Here is a 20,943-nt window from a genome sequence, read left to right as displayed (position 1 = left end):
GCAGTTGGGTTGTTAGGCGTGTTCCTTTTATACCGGGACTGAATCCCTGTTTGCTTGCTAGTTTCCTGACTTTTTGGACTGTTATCCTACTCAGCAGGCTTATTAAAAGCTAATTGTTAAGGAGAAAGGTGTGTCTCAAAAGTAACAGGATTTTTTGATTCAGAAAATTTTCTGTAAAAGAATTGGGCATAGTGTACCTTGAGAAGAAATTTGCAAGGTCACAATTTGACTATTAATATAGCAGAGGAAATATTTAAACTGGTGCTGATATGCATGTCAGTACTTCTGTTAATGATTAAAAAGAAATGTTTGTATTGTCTATATTAGACTTGTAAAGATGCTATCTAATTGTGGAGTGAGCTTATTCAGCTGGAGAACTGACAGAGTTCCTTGTAAATGTATTTCTGTGATGAAAGAAACTCAATGCAGTACAAATTCATGTTCAGGCATGTGATTTTCTTGTTTGTTTATTCTTGATGTTTTCTCCTTTCCCTGTCTTTAAATTGTAATGTCTCATTCTTGGATGATGTTTTTGTGCATTGCATCTCACTTAACTGTTGTTCAGTTTTGGATTCATTTCTTCGGTACATAACAAATTTTGTTTGACAGTGCTATAGAGTTTCCATTTGATTGCATCTTTTTTGGACTAGAGGTTGTTTCTTGACATACTTATGCTTTCATCCAACTGTTTGTCTGGTTCAAGGTTTGTAAACGTCTGAAGTAGGAGCTCTTGCTTAAGATACTTGCACTACTCTAAGAACTTGTAATGACACTTGCATTGGTGCACCCTATACTCCTAAGACATTTGTTGCTTGTATCTGCTGAAGCGTGACTTAAATAAAATTACAGTAACCTGTCATTGAGCTTGTTTCTTTGGAGAAATACCACGTAAAAAGTTTAAAAAGAAAGAAAAGTAAAAAGCTCTTACTAATGCATGTGGAATCATGCACAAAAATAACTCTTTAGACTTTAATGATTCAGTAATAAATCCTGGTTAATACAAGTTTATGGAAATCCTGAAAGACCATTAACCACTGTAACTGTGACATTGCGGAGGCTTTGCCAGTTGGAGTAGATGATACATACATAAGACAAAATTTTGCAAAATGTTTCCCTTCTACCTAGTAATGCTTTCTTGATCTCTTGCTGCTTACAGGGTTTTACAAACTGGAATAAAAGAGATTTTAACCAATTTATTAAAGCTAATGAGAAATATGGTCGTGATGATATAGACAATATTGCCCGTGAAGTGGAAGGAAAGTCACCTGAGGAGGTCATTGAGTATTCAGGTTTGTGATATTTTGAAATGTATTTCTTAATCACGTGGTATCACCATCATTTTTGCTACATGTTCTTTTAAAATTACAAGACATACAATTTGGATCTGTATAAGAATTTTTTTAAAAAAGTACATGATGGTTCTTTTCAGAAGACTTAATTCTGTTAAAAAGGTTGAATTTGCAGCATATAAATAGGCATTCAGCTGCCTTTATCCCTCCTTAGTCAAAATTTAGAACTTGGCATAGCTAATATACATTGGTAACATAATCTTGTGGAACCATGAAGTTCCCTTGTAGTGGCAACATGATTCTTTACGCTGTGAGTATATCTGCTGTTTTAGCTAGTACACTGTATCTTTGTTTTTTATATTTATACAATGCCCTTTAATTTGTACAGGAGTCTTCCTCTTTCATCCTTGGATTTAATTTTACTAAAACCCTTCATAAAATTGAACTTTGCAATGTTCTTCCTATAGCTTAAAAAGGAAGAGCTCCACCAGAGTTCCCTTCAAAGTGTTGCATTTATTTTGGGTTAGCAAAAAGATGTCACTGGAGAAACTACAAGTTACTAGCTTTTAAAACAGATAGACTAAGTAGTCTCTGACCTTAGAGATAGCTAGTGAAAACTAAAATATGAATGTTTTGCGGCTAGACTAGCAGCTCTAGCCTGCTTCACCGTTGTTACAAAAAGCTATTCTCAAAAGTAATTTTTTCAGTTTTACATGATTACAGTTAATTATGTTGAACATTAACTTCGCTACAGTTGTTACTAAACCTTTGCTTACTGTTAACTTTTGAAGACATTGAATAAAGTGTCTGTGCAAGTTTATTTCTTGGCTACAATAGTAAAAGGGAGAGTATTATCAAATCTTTTAAGATTTAACGGGATCACAAACTGCATTCCTTTCTTTTGCTGGAGTGCCTCAACTGAGTAAAGTAGTAAGAGTAGAAGAAAAGATTTTATTTTACAAAATATGTTTTGTATTTTTAGCTGTTTTCTGGGAACGTTGTAATGAACTACAGGACATTGAGAGGATTATGGCTCAAATTGAACGAGGAGAGGCACGAATTCAACGGAGGATCAGTATCAAGAAAGCCCTCGATGCCAAAGTAATCATCGCAGGTTTTTTGTTTTCTCTAGCTGACTTCTTCCAAATCCCTTCAGAAAAGGAATAGTTGAGTGTGGGAGTGCTATATATATATAGCATATGTAGTATACCATGTAACAGTAATCTACACTAATATGTAATAAATCCTTGATGTAATATTGTAAGTTTAATAGTCCTTATTTTTATTTTGCATTTAGATTGCAAGGTATAAAGCACCTTTTCATCAGTTGCGTATTCAATATGGAACAAACAAAGGGAAAAATTACACAGAAGAGGAAGACAGATTTTTGATATGCATGTTACACAAGATGGGCTTCGACAAAGAAAATGTGTATGAGGAACTAAGGCAGTGTGTGCGCAATGCTCCTCAGTTCAGATTTGACTGGTTTATCAAATCTAGAACTGCAATGGTAGGTATCAGTTACATGGAGTAAGTCATCATATGAAGTATTTTGTTCCTTTTTTAAAGCACCATCCCATAAAATTTGGATTTGTGCCAGAATATTGGAGTCTAGGAGACAAGTGCTGAAAGAATAACTTCAGTTTTTATTTTTATTTCTAGTTTTTAATACAATAACCTTTTCCCTTAGTACAGCAAACACCACAGTACAGCTGAAACAAACAGATTAGAAAACCTGCCAAGCTGAAGTTCCATGTTACCCAAAGGGATTAATGCAAGAGGTAGCCTATCCTTACAAATATCCTTGTTACTTTTATTGCAAACTAAAAGTTTTACCAAACAATGTCTCTTAAAATATGATTGCTTTTCAGAATTATTGGACAATATTAAAGATTGAAAACATCTGAAATATATACTGGGAGAAAAGAACAGCTTTCCTAACATGGGTACTTCATTTCTAAAAGCATGAGGAAATTTAGTGATTCATGTAAGAATTAATCATTGAAGCAATTGGTTTAAAATGCCCTTTGTAGTTGTGAATAAGTTGTGAATATCACATGCAAGTGCTTAAATTTTTTTTTTCGTTATACTTTTCTGAAGATTTTGTTCATACTTAGAGAATATAATACAAGTTTGATAGCAAGTAGGCTAGTACTCTGAATTTCAGCTGGGTTTTTTTTTTTCCTTTCTGTTTGAAGAGCAGAGTAATTCTTTTTTAATTTAGTCATTAAGCGGGAACTGATAACACTAACAGAAGCTTTGGTGGTTGCAAATAATAAGCTGTGTAGGTACCAACCTTAGAATATGGGACTCTTAATGATAAAAAGCTCTTAGCTCTGCCCTGGAATTTTTGCTCAGATCTCCCCTGATTCAGTTCCTTTTTCTTATGAGTAAAATTTGTAAGTCTGTGTACCTTATTTAAGAAACACACACATGCATTTTCATGTGAACATATTTATATGGGAAAAATGTACGTCAAAATTTTTTTTTATAATACCGAAATAACTTCATCTTACTCACTTCCAATGAGTAAGAGCTGGAATTTTTTTTTTTTTTTCTGATTGAATACAAAACCATATTGGTCATGGCTGATACAAAAGAGTGGAGCACACTGTCCCTTATACAGCTGTCATAGATTGTCCCCATTGTCTTGTAAGCAAATTTCTAATTGAATGCTATGCTGCAGTCATGTAACTTAAATGTCATTTTGTATACAAATCTGGAGCTTTTTTGTAGTTTAGTCTAGCAGTTGCAGAACCACTATGCATTATTGTTTACTGTCTTCATTTCCTGGCCTCGGGGTTTGTTTATAAAATGTTCTTTCAGAGTTCTGGGTACTGTACTAAGAATAAATAAAACATAAGATAAAATAATTAAAATGTATATTTGAACAGGTGGGAATATTTGCTTTTCCCAGTGCTACTTATAATTATGCAATACCATTTGTACTTGATATTTCAGCAATTAAAGTGTTTCTGGATAGTGCAGCAGTTAGCCCTTAATTAAAAAGAATTACAAGCTTTACTTGCTAAAATGTCTGAAGAAATACCAGATTTTAAAATTATGTCCATGAAGAGAGAAACCTCCAATATTTAGTCTAGTATGAAGTTTCTTGTAAGTTGTCTATGAAGGAATCCATTTAAGTAAATCATAGAAACGGGTACTAGAAATTAAAAATGTAGCTCAACATTTAATATTAGTTGATGTATAGTTAAGTCAAGGGTAGAGTTAAATATTCAATTTAAATCTTCTTGCAGATCCTTATGTTCAGTATAATTTTCTTTTTAAAGGGAATAGGAATCATTTGCTAAAGTATAGAAATATGTTCTGTGGCGTCTAATGCTGAAATTGAGGCATTGAGAATATAGTGAATCTTTTGGCTTATGTTTTCTCTTAAATTTCCATCCTTTAATATTAATATTTTTAGGTTTTCTGCTATTACACACTTGAAAAAGAATAGTATGAAAACACAAAGCTGAAGTAATCTTTCACTTTCAACGTGTGTTTAATTTTAAGTGTTTTAAATTGTCATGATACATATAGTTTAGTAATTTCTAACTGCCAATTGCTGATATATTTTATGTATTCAAATATCCTGAGATTTGTGGAAGTGTTAATTTCTATGGGTCCATTTTGCACTAGGTTAGTAATTTTTATGAAGAAATGTGCTGGAAAGTCAATTGATACTAAGGATAGTGAACCAAGTATAATTACAAATCTTTATAAATGGGTAAATAATAACTTCAGTGAAAGTGGATAAAGCTTCTTAGAATACTGAAACTCACATGCGATCATTCAAACTGATAGGAAACAAGATAGAAAGGGTGTCATAATTCTGAAAAGGACTTACCAGGCTCTTTGAGAAAACTTTGTGTTCTACTAACCACTAGATGTCTCTTGGATTCCATATAAATAGCTAATTTCTCTTCCATGTTCTCATTTGTTTCTTCTGAAGATTTCTCTTTGGAAAACAAAAGTTCTGCTTCATTTATTTATTCCAAACCCAAATGGTTTACCCAAAATGTAAGTTTTCAAAGAGGTTGAGAGTGCCTAAAATTGTATGTATGTATTTTTTTTTTTTTTTTAACTCGGCACAGAGGTTTAAATTTACAGGTTTAGTTGTTATTGTTCTTTTATTTCTGTCCATGCAGAAAGAATGCAAAATATCATGGCCACAGTGAATCATGTGTTTGTTTTCTGAAGTCATAAATTATGCATATTCTCTTTTACCTTTTTGCAAACCCTACCCAGTATAAGACAAATAACTCCTTTGTACATACAGAAATATATGGGCCTGTTGACAGAGCTTAGGACTGCTTTCACTCCCAAGTCAGCATCTCTGGCCTCAGTCATGCAGAAGGTGATGGTTCAGTGCTCCCATCTTATTTATTGCAATACTAGTCTTTATAGCTATGAAGGGGTGAGCAAAGTACATCTCTCTTTCCATCCTAAAGAGAAAAGTGTCAGGCCACACTGAATAAAATCTCATCTCTAAAGGTGCAAGGCATTTTAAACTCTTAAGTGTATTTTTATAGTAATAAAATGGAATGGATCAGTCCATATTGAGATTTCAGTAGCTCAATGTAGGATTAATCATGCAGATTCTTTCTGATGGTAGGCGTAGAAGAAACCTGTGTGCATGTCACATCTTATTGTCAACTGTTTCTGTGATTCTCCAGAGAAAATTGTTCTGAGTCCATGCTCTGTCCATAGCATGTCGTTCTGGAGTAGTAGTCCATCTGGATAGTCTTAACCATGGACCTGCACACTTTAATAAATGTATGTATTTATGCAAGCATTTTTCCCCAGGAAAGAGGAGGATTTTTCTTAGTGCCTTAGGCAAATGGATCAAGGTTATTTCTTAGTCCTTTCTGATTAATTGCTTGTTTTGAATTTAACACAAACTAGTTTCTCATATACTAGAAAAGATCTAGCTGACAGATGACAACTTGCCATCAGTCTTTACCTACAGCTCCTAAGTCTGAGTGCAATGTACCCAAATTTAAATGATGTACAATGCTTCTGACATATTGACAATCATCTTTCTACTTAAGTCTTTTATCATCTCTATTCGTCTATAGAGTGTGGGTTTTGGGGACAGAGCCTCTCTTTGGTTCTATGTTTGGGGGTGCAATGTATGTTGGGATGGCTTACACTCAAGTTTTCTCAGACTTGTTGCCTTTTTATCTAAAAACTGTTGTGTGGGTGGAATTTCTGGGTTTTTATTGGTTGAAGTGAGAGTATTTTAGCTCCAGCAGGACTGTCACATTCCAGGGCACAAGAAGGCTGCCCTAATTTGTGGTTGAACCTGTGCTGGGATGTGGGCTTACTTTTACATAGATGTGGTAGAAATGACTCTTACAATACTCTGTTTGCAAAACTACATGGATGAGATTGGAATGTTTCCAGCAGACAGTTGGAAAGAAAGAAGAAATTTTTTTCTTTTTGGTGTTAAAAAAAAAAAATCACACAGTGGCAGGATTCTCTGCATCCATTCCGAATTACACAGATTTTACCCAAGGCCATGGAGCACCTTTCATGGAAACTATGGAACTTAAGGAATGTGGTTAAGCTTGAGGGTATTAACGTCTCAAAGATGAGTCATATGCTTGACTGTTTCAGAACGTTCAGGATCAAGAAAGCGTGCAGGCTGCATCGTTTTCCATCATGTAACATGATGGCTGAGGCAATATACAGGTTACAGATGCTGAGAAAATAGAGACTAATTCCTGGGCAAAAAGGTCACCTGTTCACTTCATTGCAAATAGACCAGTTGTAGGTTAAGATTTATGCTACTAGGTAATTCTAGGATAGCTTGTGGTTCAACAATTGCTTCCTTGAATTTAATAGAGACAAGACATATTTTTCCAGCTTTTTTTTCCGCAGAAGAAAGTTTCCTGCTTTGAGTTGGAAAGAAAAGCCCATGGAATCACTGTTCTCAATGTACATAGAACACACTGAATAATTATAATAAAAATGAGTACTATTATGTATTTGGTAAGAGATCTTTTTTTTCGATATGAGATACAAGAAACTGTCCCAGTCAACCAAGTTCTGTTAACCAAACCAGCTGTTAACTGCAATGCAGATACTTTTAGAGTTGTATTGGAAATATTTTTTAATGTATAAATGACCTTATGGTATTTAAACTTGATCATTTTCAGATGGCTTGGAAGTCTTGATGCTAAAAGCATTTAGGGCCTACTACTACCTTTTGGGTGCTGTTTGACTGAAAATACAACAGTGAGTTCATGGTTTAAGACTGGATAGATTTTTGCCAGTTTGGAGCTCTACAGTGTCTTATCACAAAAAATTAAGTCTGTGCCACAAAAAAGTATTGCTTAAGGTAGCTTTGATTCCTTTTCTCTCTGCTTTAAAGATATACTTGAAGACCTGTTTTTTTAAATTCTGTTGTAGTATGCTGGCAGGCTACAGTTTGCTTCATCTAGACAAGATGAAAGATCAGATCACTCTTTAGGGGTTTTGGTTTAGAAGGTACAGACAATCCTGAAAACTCCTTGTCAGAAAGTTGAGTATTTCAGTAAATCTCTCTCTGTTTATAAAGAAGGTTACACTAAGGTAAAGACAGATGAAAAATAACTAAGCTAATCTTATTAGTACGTGAATATTGAATGTTTTTTGAGAACTTAAGTACTTTGGAATTCAGGAATTTTGAACATGTTTATGTAAATGAGAGAATTTGTGTAATTTATTTAGAGAATTTGATGTTTTCTGTTTCCTTAGGAATTTCAGAGACGCTGCAATACTCTCATATCATTAATAGAAAAAGAAAATATGGAAATTGAGGAAAAAGAAAGAGCTGAAAAGAAGAAAAGAGGAGCAAAAGTTACAGCAGTATGTTTAGCAGCACTTACGTTACTTCTAGTGGGGCAGAATTCAATTATATTTTGTTACAAAATGAAAAAGATAATTGTAGCCACTGGTTGTTCTAATATAAACCATTAGTTGAGAGATTAAACTGAAATATTTGTCTATTTACAGCTCTCCTAGATTTTATGTAGGTATTCCCAATTCATAGTATTTTGGGGCTTTTTTTTTTTTTTTTTTTTGAGAAGAGTCTTTAGTTTAAGTAGCAGAGGAAGACTCTTCTTAAGAAAACGTAGCACTGCCCTCTTTCTATCTACATATTCACATCATATGTTTCCTTTAATCTCAGATTGCTATTCCTCCCCTACATAGTAGTTCCTGGAAGAAGAAATAAGTGCTGCTTTTATTTTGAAAAGTTATCATCTTTAGAACAGAATTGTGTATAAGTCAAGGTCCTGATCTTTTCATCCAATTCATGGTATGTGTGGTACCTGTACCATTGAGACCATGTAATGATTTCAAGAAGATAAAAAGGGTAGCAGAATTAAGTGTTTAAATCTGGGATTTTTGTTTGCCCTTCCATTACATCCTACAAAGTCGAATTGAAATATATAATACATTAGGGTCACTTATCTTCTTTTTCAATAGTCATGTACTTCAATTGTGTGTTGTTTTTTGTGGTTGGTTTTTTTTTGGTTTTTTTTTTTTGGTATAACGCTACCATTTCATTGAATTTATAACTTTTTCCCCCCCCCCCCCCTTTTTAGTCACAGAAGAGAAAAGCAGATGTGGCTACTGAGAACTCTGGAAAAAAAGATGCTAAGAAAGTGAAGTCGTGAACCTGAAAACTGAATGCTAAATGTAAAACTGCCACTTTCTTCTCTCCATCTATGAGTATTAATTGCCAACTTCTTTGTACTCATGGTACTCTCCCCCAAATCCAATGGTTTAATTTTGCAAATTTTGTATACTTTACAATGTCTTTCTTTACCTGAAATGTGTAGCTTTATATCTTATGCATTCCAGTATTTTTGTGTACTGTATTTTGTGAGTTTCATGTCTTTGGCAAAATTCACTCAGTCCTTGTTTTTTTGAAGCTTGTGCTGAGGTTTTAGCTTTTATATGTTTTATATGCTGCTGCTTTGAAAGAAAACCTAGATTCTATAGCTGTATTATTGTTGTTTCCTATTTTAAATTTATATGGCTGTTGGAAAATAAACTGACCTAATTATTTGAAGAGAAATATACTTCACCTTTGTTTTCCCTACCCTCTCCCTTTTTTGCATAGCTACGTTTAGAGTGAATGTTAAGGTTTGTATAATTGTGCCTTCATCATTGATCAGATTTTTTTTCAGAGGAGTACTTAGATAGGATCAGGAGCATGACAGAACAAAAAAAATCTAATTAGACTGACATCCTTTTTTGCTGTCAGCATTAAATTGACATTTTTCTCTGAAATGTTCAGAAGGAAAGCCAGCAAATATGTATACTTTTTTTTTTTCTTCGTCACTGGTTTCTGCTGGGCTTCATACATGCTTAAACACAGGGTGAGGTGTTTTTCAGAATGACCTCTAGATGAAAACTTTTCTACGCCTAATAAACTGAAGTAGTCAACTAACAGCTTCTTTTTTAAGTAACAAACAAAATAATTCAGCTTCTTGTTGGTAGGCTGCTCAGCTATGCTGCCTTGTGCTAAAAGATCTTTGTTGCTCTAATTATCTCTGCTAACTTTCTGCTTTTACCTTTGATTCCACATGTCAGTCAGAAGCAATGGGGATATGTTATGGAGTGCTCCTTTTTAGTATTTCTATTTTAACGAAGGGATGAAAGTATTGGATGTATGATTTTTTTTTTTTTACTTTGCAAGAATGGCCTTTATTAAGCAGGCTCATAGTTTCTGCTCACCTTGGAGTCTCTGCCTTTCCCGGATCAGTAGAACAGTGACTGTGACATCTAATGTTTTACTTTAATCTTCTTGCTCTGATCTGGTGTTTAGTATGGACCTTGCTACAGTGAGACATGCCCTCATAATGTCAAGTCTAGATTAATGCAGTGTGCTTTACATGGTACTTCCCTTGAAGACTACTTGTAAATTTCTTCTAGTGCAGTTTGCTTCCTTCTGTGGTTTGAGGTGTTTTAAGAAGAAAAAAACCTCTGAACTCTTTGTATTTCATGCTTTGCATTGGCTACCTTCTTCTGTATTTGTAAAATTCAGGACTTTATAAAAAGTTCTTGAGTCTTAGGACAGAGTTCTTCCCATATTCTTTTATGTCATTTAAAATATATTGGAATGTATTTGAAGTTTTCTGGGATTAATCTCTGTAAGCTTGACGAGTAATTTCTAGCCTTTCTTGATAGTCTGTGTTTAAGGTTTGGGGCAAAATGGGTGTGATGGCTGGGTTGAGCCTTTTGACAGACTAATAATTTGATTTTGTATTTTGGAATGGAGCTTTTATTTGGGGACCAAGTTATTAATTATTTCACTGGGCTTTTATTTGTAAGACTTGTTGTGTAAAAAAAAGGTATTCATCTGTTGAGATTCATCTGATGAGTTGAGAGCGACATCTAATAATGATGGGGCACAACTTTCAGACAGAAGGTTAGTGATGGGTGACAATGCATGCTTTTAAGTGAGTATGCAACCCAGATGGGATAGGTCTGCTCAGAAAAGAAGGATGTCTTTTCATATAGTATTTTTGGTATTAGAGTAGTTGACATCCTGCTTTATCCTTGGGAGAAGGACATCCCGTGTAATTATGGTCTGGAAAAAGTCTGAGCAGCTACATACATATATAATCACAAATCCCTGGAGCATTGCTATTAATAGAGAGAGGAAGATGCCTTATTTACATTTGCTTCTTGGCTCCTGTGTCACTCAGTAAGTTTATGGCCTGAAATTATAAAAACAAGTAAAAAGAGGAGGGAAATAAAGGCTGGAAGAGCCAATTGAATTTTTATTGAATTATATGCCTAGGCCTAGATCTTATTCCATTGCTCCTATTTAGCATTGGGTGAATATTTTAATGTTTTAAGTCTTGAAATACGTGTATTCTGGTTTTGTTTATTGTAGATTAGCTTTGTTTGACTCGCATGTTTTTGTGTATCCAGTTTCTCTGTGTTGCAAAGTGTATGGAAAGTCTTAAAATGGTAATATCTCAACTTGTTCTTTCATGCAGATTTCTTAGTTTGAGTTACTACTTGAGTTAATGTTCACTTTTCTCCTCCTTCAATGATGTGATATACTAGCTATATAGCAAACGATCATGCAATTGTTCTTCCAGATATTATCCTCTTGATCAGACAGCTTCTCTGAAGAATGATAGATGCTCCCAGGAACTATCTGTTACCTCTTACAGTCTGTAGTTCCTAGTTAAACTGAATGTGCTGTTGAACAACAGTCCTTGAGAGCACTTGTACACTATATACTAGTTCCTCAGCATATTGAGTCTTCCCATCCATCACGTCCCACAGTGATAACTAAAGAAAATTGCTAACAGCTGCTGGTCAGGATTAAAGTAAAATGGATCTTTCTTTTCCTTTTTCATTCTTCTAGTTGTAGATATACACACAGTATGTGCCTAGCAATATCTAAATGATATGCTGCTGTGACTCAAAATTAGATGGACTGAAATAAAGGAATCTTCCTACTTTTAACTACTGTTTTCTTAGGTGAGGAATACTGTTTGTAACAAATTTGTAACCACTGAATGTAATGTGATACAAAACTTCTGAAAAATCTGGGCCTTTAGGCAATTTGATAGTTGCCAAAAAAAATTAGAAGATATAAAACTTTGAAAATAATTTATTGTTTCCTTTTGAGTAGGCAACTAAAATTTGATTGTGTTAGCATTAGGCTTGACGAAAGAAAAAGTAGTCATCTAGCTCCTTTTACACATCAGGCAGTGCATGTAACACCGTGGGAGAGGTCACAACAGTTGTTGTGTTCTTTTTCACATATTCATTGCTTTCAAATTATCAGTCCTTTTGTTTTTTGAGTTATGTTAGTGATGACAGTAAAAAGTCACACAGCTGACCGTCTTCATTATATTTCATTTTAATGTATTATAATGACATAGAGAAGGAATGAAGCTTTCTCCCTGCTGGTAGTATTAGACCATCTTTAGATACTGTTTGCACAAGTAGCATTACTATACTAAAATATTAAGTAAGAATTTTTTCTTGTAGATTAGCATTGCTTGTTTGATTTAGTGCTAATGCTGGTTATGGTTTAAAAAAAAAAAATCCAGCTTTTGCTCTTTGAGATCATAAGCAAGGGGTACAGTATATGGAAATTATTCAGAATCTTTCTAAATGCCTGATGGAAGTAACTGCCGTTACGCAGCTCCTGCAGTGCCTGCAGTTCCTGCTATGCACTGCTGTGATACAGGCACTCTGTGCGTGCCTCTTCCCCAGGTTCAGTGGAGGGACTAAGTACTTTCAGTGATCACAAATTAATGCCAAAGCTAAAAAATGTGGGCCTTATAGGTTGCAAAAGCATATGGAATTTTGCAGTCAGCAGCGGTTTATGTGAAATGTAAAATGACACGGTTGGTGCAGACACTGGCACTTGTGATGTTGGAAGGGATTGATCACTGACTGTAGTTCTGATCTGGTTAAGATAGCTTGACAGCTGTTACGTTTTACTTAAGTTTATCTAGTCCGTGTACTTAGCTTCAAGCATGTATGTAAATGCTTTGGTGAGTCAGTTATAATGTTTGATATGTTCTTTTTCTGAAAGAGTTAAAGTTGAACTTGGTTTGCATATTTTGAAATGTAATGTACTCTTTAATTGCATTTGCATGATATCCATCCTTTCATAAGAGCCTTAATAGGAGTAATATTTGCTGCCTCAAAGATATGTCTACATTGTGTTGTTGAAAGATAACTTCTGAACTTTTTCAAATTGAGATTCATTTCTTAAGTTGTACATATATGAAAATAAAAATTAATATGAACCTGAAGTCTTCTGGTAATTACGCTTCTGGTACAGATGGGCCCATGCACTTGGATACTGTTCAAAGTAGTTTGATTTGGTTTTGTTGCTCTTGTACCTCTCATAACCTTCAGGCTATGGTAGCTGAATGTAAGGGTGGGGGGTGTGGCTGTTCCACATCTGCTTTCAAACTTTCTAATTTCCTGTAACCTAAAATAAAATAATAGTAGTGCTTGTATTTTTGTGACAGCCTTGCCTGTGTTGTCTCTTAGTACAGTATGATACAATGTATGTTGATCCTGTATTAAAGTATATTACTGTTTTTCTGTTACTCCATACCTCTGGTGTGTTACTAAAATGGAATACTTTGGAGCTTAAGTCTAGGAGACGTAGAATGGTAGGGACCAGGATTTTTGTCATTGCAGCTGTTGATCACTAGTAGACATATTAGATATTCTGCTTGGACAGGTGCATGCTCTAAATGAATGGTCGATTTTCCACTTTTTTCTCAGGATGACCCCGTAGGAAAAAAAAGGAGAGACAGTAAGGAGCTCCGGAAGACCAGTTTATCCTGGCATTGGCTGGTAGCAATTCTGTCTGCTTAACAGTGACTTTTGATAGACCTCACTCTTTTTCAGGTGAGGCATCTAGACCAGGAAGAAGGAGCTGGGGTTAGAGGTGTGGATTGCCTTATGCTGTCCTCGGTAGCATGCCAAAACAATTGTTGGGTTCGCTACGAGAACTGTAGTTCTTCCAGGTAGCTTTGCTTAGTGCCAGGCTGAGCATGAGCCCAGAGCTAGTTTCTACTTCTTATTTATTTTCTGTGGCAGTCTACCAGCACTAAAATCTACTGTTTTCAAGATTTTCTTGGAAGCAACACCTGCGAACTCTTCTGGAGAAGATGCTCTGTTCAAACATCAGGACTTTTAATGGGAGCAGTGATCCTGTCTGCGGAGGTACTCAGTAGCTGTGGAGTTTGCAGCAGAGTGTGGTATTGTCATGTGATGATCGTTCTTGCTGTATGCGCTTAGTGGTTTTGGGAAGGTCAGGCTATAGACACCTTTTTCAGGGAACAGACTTTTTTGTTTCTACATGGCAGTTTCTTGCCATAAGGAAACAGGCTGAAAAGTCATCTTCATTTATCTTCTTATTTATTAATTAGGTGGACACTGCTGAAGGCCACAAAATCTTAAATTCCACTCAGCAGTTTGGTAAATGGCATTCATTATGTGTCTTCTTTCTCTAGCTTAACAGGTAGATACTCCTCAGGAGACCACTTCACAGTGAGGGTTTAGAGTCCAGCAAGGCTTCTGCTATTTCTCTTTCCTTAGAACTGTTGCTTTCACATTTCCTTAAGATGGCCTTCTGAATTTCTAGATACCTTGATTCTCATGTCTTTATTCCTTCAGGTTTTTTTGTGGGTTTTGGTTGGTTTTTTTGTTTGGTTGTTTGTTTTTTTTCCCCTTTTATTTTGTCATTTCTGCTCAGGAAAAGAAAAGAAAGTGCTACACTGAGCGTAACTCAGTACTGCTGAGTATTTCAAATTATTAAAATAATCTTGAGGATGATAGTCCTTAGACTCATAAATTTGTAGTTGAGGTTTTGTGAAGATAGTGCAAACAGTGTTGCACACTGGTGGTTTATGAATTTCATGGAACTTTTACAGATGTCCAAGGATATATCCATACTGTTAGCAGTCAGTCCTCACTTCTAAATAGATGTAATACAGGATTTTTTTCAAGTAGTAACTCATTACAGTTTAGGGTTCTTGAAGAAATTGGCTGTTACAAATTTTAATCGTCATTCACCTTGAGGAACTGGCTATAAAATATTATCATCTTACAGTAAAGTTAGCAATATAGTAAATAGTCATATTGGTAAACCATAAACTTTCTTTTCATATTTATATGTGTCAATAATTGTTTCCTTTGTGTATGGATGGATAAAATGTTGGCAATTTTGCTAATTGCTCTTTTTTTTTTCTGCCCGAAATATATTTTCATTGACTAATGCTTTGTTAAATGAACTCATTTTCCATGGTAATAGGCATGATAACAGCATAGTAAAATAGTTAATTTTCAGCTCTTCACTGATACTGAGTCTTAGCTTTTATTTAGTCAAAATATCTGAATACATACTGTGAGTTAAGTGCTTTTGTCCTCTTCTGAAAAGAATAGCTGCTCGTTAGAGATTGAGACGCCTTTTGCATACAGAGACTTTCCTAGTTGAGTACTTTAGTATCAACTAACTGGGGGCCTAACTCAACGCATTGGTAAAGGTATTAATATCTTTGATTCAACTAGAGCACACATTACCTGATTTAGGTGATGCCACTGAACAGTTAGGTATTTCCAACGATGTTTTCTGGGTGTTTGTGCCTGACTTAGAAGGCTGTTTCAGCTGGGCGTGGTGTAACCTGGATGGAGGTGCAGGATGATGTCTGCTTCAAGAGCCCCGACACTTCAGCCTGCCTGTCGGTGTGAACATGCTGCATGCTGAACTGGGCTTACGAGGCTGGAAAACGGAGAAGAGACAAGAAGCTGCAAGTCGTGACTGTAACCTGCTTTAAATATTGGTTGGTATTTGGTTAGAAGGGTGGTCAAGTCCCTGTGAGGAGCAGGAAGGTGCTCGGGTAATGTGTGATGCGCTTAATAAAAATGCGGCTCTTGGTTGAGAGGAAGCCTTTGCTTCCAGGCCTTATTTCAAATCCTGCTGGGTCAGTTGACATCATGGATATTTTCACGAGGAGGCTCCTTAGAAACCTGTCCAAATTAACAGATTGGGTGTCTTGGCGCAATTCCCCGTTATTGTGCAAGCGCTGCTCTCGCAGCAGGCTCCTCTTCTGACATTTGAAACGCAGAGGGAAAAGGTTGAATCTTGGAAATAGTTGCCCGTGCCAGGTTGGGGTGAGAGGTGGGCTGGGAAACTCTGTGTGTGATTAACTGGAGACTGATGGCTAAATCTATCTATTTTTATTGGCAGTAAACCGAAATTTAAAGTAAAGCCGCTGTAATTTGCTGCCGAGTGAGCGGAGTTACCGCTGAAGGCACTGGAGCTGCGCGTGTGCCTCGGGACAGAGCGTCGCTTGTGAAGACAGCGTTCGGCTCTTCGGCGCTCTGGCTTTCCGCATTTACAGGGCCCTCGTGCTTTTTACCCATACAGACCCGGGGTGTTGTCAGTGGATCTGAAAGGAGGAAACCTGAGGATGGAGCTGCTGCCTTCAAGAGTGGATGAGGCTGGTGGTGTGGCAGCGCCGAGGTGCTCTCTGCAATTGCGTAGATTTTTGTCTCGACGGGGCTGTAGTCCAGCTGTCTCCTCAGAGTTTGCCAGTCCTTACCAAACGTACCTGCAAAGCGCTTGCCTGGCTGGCTGCATAGTTACCACACGAGAGGGGATTTGAATAGGTCTTCCTGTCCAAAAATTGCATTGTGTTCAACTTAAAAGGCCTCTCTCAAAGTCTAAACTAAGTTATTGGCTGATGTGGCACTCGGCGCAATACTCGGAGCAGCTCAGAGCCAGCCTGCAAGAACTGCGCTGTGATTCGCGTGGATTCAGTTGCTGCTTGAAGGCAGGTGCCTCTGCACCGCAAAAAGTGGCATCACTTTGTGCCGCAGGATTTTGCTTCGGTGACTTAAAATTATGTTGCTGGAGTTTTAAATAAATAAATACTACCCTTTCAGAACAAAATTTAAGCATTACATTATAGCTTCTGTAGGAACATATCTCTGAAATAATTTTACTTATTTACGTTACAAAGTGATTGCAGTATGTGCTGAAATTCACCTTTCCATGATTCACGTTGCTAGAATGCACATGTGGAAGAGGTACAAGAAATTCTTTTGCTTAAACATCAGTCCTGGAGACTCAACATTTTCTTTCCATATTCAAAAAGAAATTTATCTTTTTGTGATACTCATTGATAATTAACTGCTCTGCGCACTGCATCTTACTATTCTATGGGCCCGAAGATTTTTCTGTTGGAAACAAAAGGAAAATCGATTTCAACAAATTCAGTTGTTGCCTTCTTATTAGGTTCCGGTATTCAATGTAAATTAATGTTTTGAATTTATGTCATCGATCAATAGGTGCAACTATTGATTTGGGATGTATGAGGTAAAAAGTGAATAAATAAGTTTTTGTCTTTGTTTTTATAACATGAAAACATGTCAAAGTTTATTGAGCTGCAAGTTACTTTGTAGTGAACCTGAGGCGGAATCAGAAACACAAGAATAATGTTAGTCTATTTATTTCTTGGATGCTGATAGATTTTTCTTAAAATGCTGACTGACAGGTAATTTTAAAAGTTTATTTAGAAAGCTGGGGTGTAAGGGTTTGCTGTCTGATCACAGGTCCTGATGCCCATTCGATCTTCTGTGGGACCTGTTGAGAAGTGGGAAGTTATCTTGCATACAATCCTTTTAATTGTGGTTTTGTGCCTTTTGTGTAAATTTGCTCAATTACAGGTGCTGGTAGAGCTGTGACCATGCTGTGCTGATTCAGTAGTTCAGGGCCAATTTCAGGCTCTCGCTCACCTCATGGACAATGATATCTCGACTTGATATTGGCTGAAGGAGATGACTATTTCCACAATCCCTTAACATGCCATAGCTGTGAGACTGGGAAAGTCAAGTAGCGGTGGAGGCTGTTTAAGGTAAGCTATTGACCTCACTCTGAAGTGCAGATACCTTTCTTCCGACGGTGTTGGGGAGCAGCCAGCTGCCCATCAGAAGTATGAGGGTATCCTCACCATCACCTGGAGCCCCTACCAGGTGGAGGGAATGACCCTCATATGCCAACACGTGAGCATTGCTATTTCTTTCCATGGATCCTTACAAATACTGGCTTGATGGTTGAGTAAGAAATCAGCCAAAACCAACTGAAAAACAGAACATGGTTGCATAATTACTTTTTTTCTGATATTAAAAGCACCAAGTCCTGTCCGCTGTGGCAGAGCTTGTTCTCTTTTGATAGTGTTTCATTTAAATAATGGAGCTGATTTGAATTGGAAAGACAGGGTATAATGGTTTTATGAGGAGACTGAATCTCTGGCAGGAGGTAGAACACAGACATCAATTTGATTGCTCTAAGGTGCTTTATGGCATTCGGTGCATTGATAATTATTTTCCTACTGCAGAGCTACCTCCAACCCTAATGGTCTTTATGTATTGACCAATTGCCACGGTGTTTAAAACTAACAATGTTGATTCTAATTCTCTGATAATACGTGTACTAAAGGTGTCTACTAAGGACTCTCTAGAGTCAGACGTTACCTAAAGCAGGGTGTTGCTGACTCTATTTTCATACTGATCCCCACAGTTCTGCATCAGATGCTTTGCTGCATGTTGCCCACCATTTCATTTTTACTGTTTGCAGAGCCCCATGAGCATTTGTGTGCTTCGTGTGCAAAGTAAGGAGTGTTTGAGGCTTACCTTAATCTTAAGTGCAGAGGTGGAAAACGGGGATTATGGGCAATAATTCACTGTAAACAGGAGCACAATGCTACTGAGTTACAGTGGGTAGAAAAAATGAATTGGTAAATAGCATCTTCTGCATGGCTATTTTCTGAGATACAAAACTCTTTGGAAAATTATGTACGGTGGTATTCAAGTGGCTTAAAGTCCACCTGATCTACTTAATATTTACCTTTAGCTCGCTCTGTGTATCTGCCTTTTGAATATTGTACATAGACTGACTGCATCACTCTTCAGAAATCAGCATCTTCTCTGCACAAAGGGCTCAGTTCACTGTTGAATGTAGCCTGTCTTAACATAGTCAGAAAGTCGTCATCAGCAGAGGAGAGTAAAAGTAATACAGAGCTAATGACACCTATTAACACACCACACAGAAATTAGTCCTGTCTTTTTCCTGGATTGCAGTTAAACCATTGCACTCTTAAGTTATTCCAAGAGTTTTGAGTGGGTGTGGTATTCCTTGCTGAAAACTAGATGTTCGTGGTCTGGACTAGACGAAGCAATGTGAGACATCTGTCATTCAGAGCCTGCCTGTGTGTACCAAGGTGCAGGAGAGCTGAGGAGGGAGGCTGCTTTGTAATTAGTGCAGCAGGATGAGTTTGTTTTGAAGTACGGCTTTGCTAGGACTGTGTTAGTGGATTATGTACCTGGTTTTTCTGTGTTGTTTTTGGATGAAGAAAGGTGCCTACAACCTGAGATCAGCGCATTGCCAGCTTGTCTACATACATAATTTATTTCTGATTTAAAGAGCTTTGAGACCTTCATTTGAGGGTTGCTATAGAAATTATTGTTCTCATTGGGAATTAGCTATAGTAATAAAACTTGAGAAAATGCAGTATTTTTACTGCTTTCATGGATTTGGGCTGCTGCTTTTAAAAATATAGGGGAAAAAAAAAAAACAACACAACAAACCAAGGAGAAGAGTTGATTGAGGACATAGTACACTTGATCAAATGGAGGCAGAGCCCAGCTGGCAGGAAACCTATTAAAATAAAAGACAAAATAAGACAATCAGTTTTGTCAGATGGGGACCACATTCCTGTTGGAGATCAGAGGATTCACATCAATCACAGCAGCCATAACTGCAGGTTGTATGTAGTAGGGCCTGTGCAAAGACTGTCGTTTGTGTCTCTATCTTATGTAGACAGAAATAGATATAGGTGTCTTGTCAAAGAGTCAGTGGTATCAGAAGAAGAAGTGCATGTGAATTGATCTATAAAAGCTTGGTAGATGTTCTACCTGTTGAAGCAAAGCTGAGCAGGTATCTCTAAGGTTTGCGATATTTTCCAAATGGAAAAATGAAAACAACATCCTCTTCCAGTTTACTAGTCACCCAACAGTCGTCAAAAGAAAAAGACCACTCTTAACTTTTCTTGTACGTTATTGGTTTTTTCTGCAGTTTGACTGTAGTGAAACTATGACATTTATTTGTTCACTCAGAGCCATTTGGTGTTCTTTCCCAAGGGGCTGATGGTCTTCTCTAGGAGGCTTTCGGTACTACTTGACCTCCTTCATCTCCTTCACTGTACTGTTTTGTGGCTGGGACTGTCTTTTGTTCCTTCTGTGCAGTGTCTACTGCCCTTGGCCAGGATCTGGACTGGTTCCTTGACCCTATTTCAGAAAGCCCCAAGAGCTAAACAATTCTTCTGTATGGCAAGCACTGTTCTTTTAGCAGACGTGTTCTGTCCGTCATCTGTATTTGTTGAACACAGAATTTTGTACTCTGGGTACCACTCTACCTCAACATTTTTTTTGCTGTCAAAAGCAGAAATGCTGATTAAAATTAAGCAGAGTTTGTCAAGGGGCTTCATAGGTGTTCCCAGGATGCCTTTCTTTTGCATATTCATATAACTCACACTATGCAAAGAAGCTAATGTTTATGCCTCTGTAGCTCTTTGATATGTGTGTTTTGCAGAATCTCCTCTGCCGACCCACAGAAACTGAATTATTGTAGCCCACAGCACAAAGCTGTGGCTTTCTAATTTCAAACAATAGCTGCCATGGGACAGTGTCGTGGTTTAACCCCAGCCAGCAACGAAGTACCACGCAGCTGCTCACTCCCCTGCTCCCCTCCCGCCGTGGGATGGGGGAGAGAATCGGGGAAAAAAAAGGTAAAACTTGTGGGTTGAGATAAAGACAGTTTAATAGAACAGAAAGGAAGAAAATAAGAATGATGATAATAATAATAAAATGACAGTAATAATAATAAAAGAATTGGAATATACAAACCAAGTGATGCGCAATGCAATTGTTCACCACTTGCTGACCAATGCCCAGTTAGTTCCTGAGCAGTGATCTGCTAGCCCCCTCCCCTGGCCAAGTCCCCCAGTTTATATACTGGGCATGACGTCGCATGGTATGGAATACCCCTTTGGCCAGTTTGGGTCAGCTGTCCTGGCTGTGTCCCCTTCCAACTCCTCGT

At 37.0% G+C, this 20,943-nt stretch overlaps 1 protein-coding gene and 1 long non-coding RNA gene across 2 annotated transcripts in view; both read left to right on the top strand.

The window, feature by feature from the left end:
- The window catches only part of SMARCA1 (SWI/SNF related, matrix associated, actin dependent regulator of chromatin, subfamily a, member 1), a 36,721-nt gene extending 23,643 nt beyond the window's left edge, over positions 1-13,078 (top strand). The window contains 5 exon segments of the mRNA XM_029997187.2: positions 1,157-1,289; positions 2,272-2,390; positions 2,587-2,799; positions 8,034-8,144; positions 8,885-13,078. Of these exon segments, the coding sequence (XP_029853047.1) occupies positions 1,157-1,289; positions 2,272-2,390; positions 2,587-2,799; positions 8,034-8,144; positions 8,885-8,956 (648 nt within the window). The 3' untranslated portion in view covers positions 8,957-13,078.
- A 2,024-nt stretch (positions 13,079-15,102) lies between these two features.
- Positions 15,103-20,943, top strand: part of LOC115333774 — a 30,946-nt gene continuing 25,105 nt past the window's right edge. Inside the window, exon 1 of the long non-coding RNA XR_005931058.1 lies at positions 15,103-17,701. This is a non-coding gene — a long non-coding RNA (uncharacterized LOC115333774). The remainder of the gene's footprint in view (positions 17,702-20,943) is intronic.

The sequence above is a fragment of the Aquila chrysaetos genome, chromosome 21 (assembly GCF_900496995.4).
Source record: "Aquila chrysaetos chrysaetos chromosome 21, bAquChr1.4, whole genome shotgun sequence".
In the NCBI taxonomy this organism is placed as follows: domain Eukaryota; kingdom Metazoa; phylum Chordata; class Aves; order Accipitriformes; family Accipitridae; genus Aquila; species Aquila chrysaetos.
This window is presented reverse-complemented; position numbering and strand designations above follow the sequence as displayed.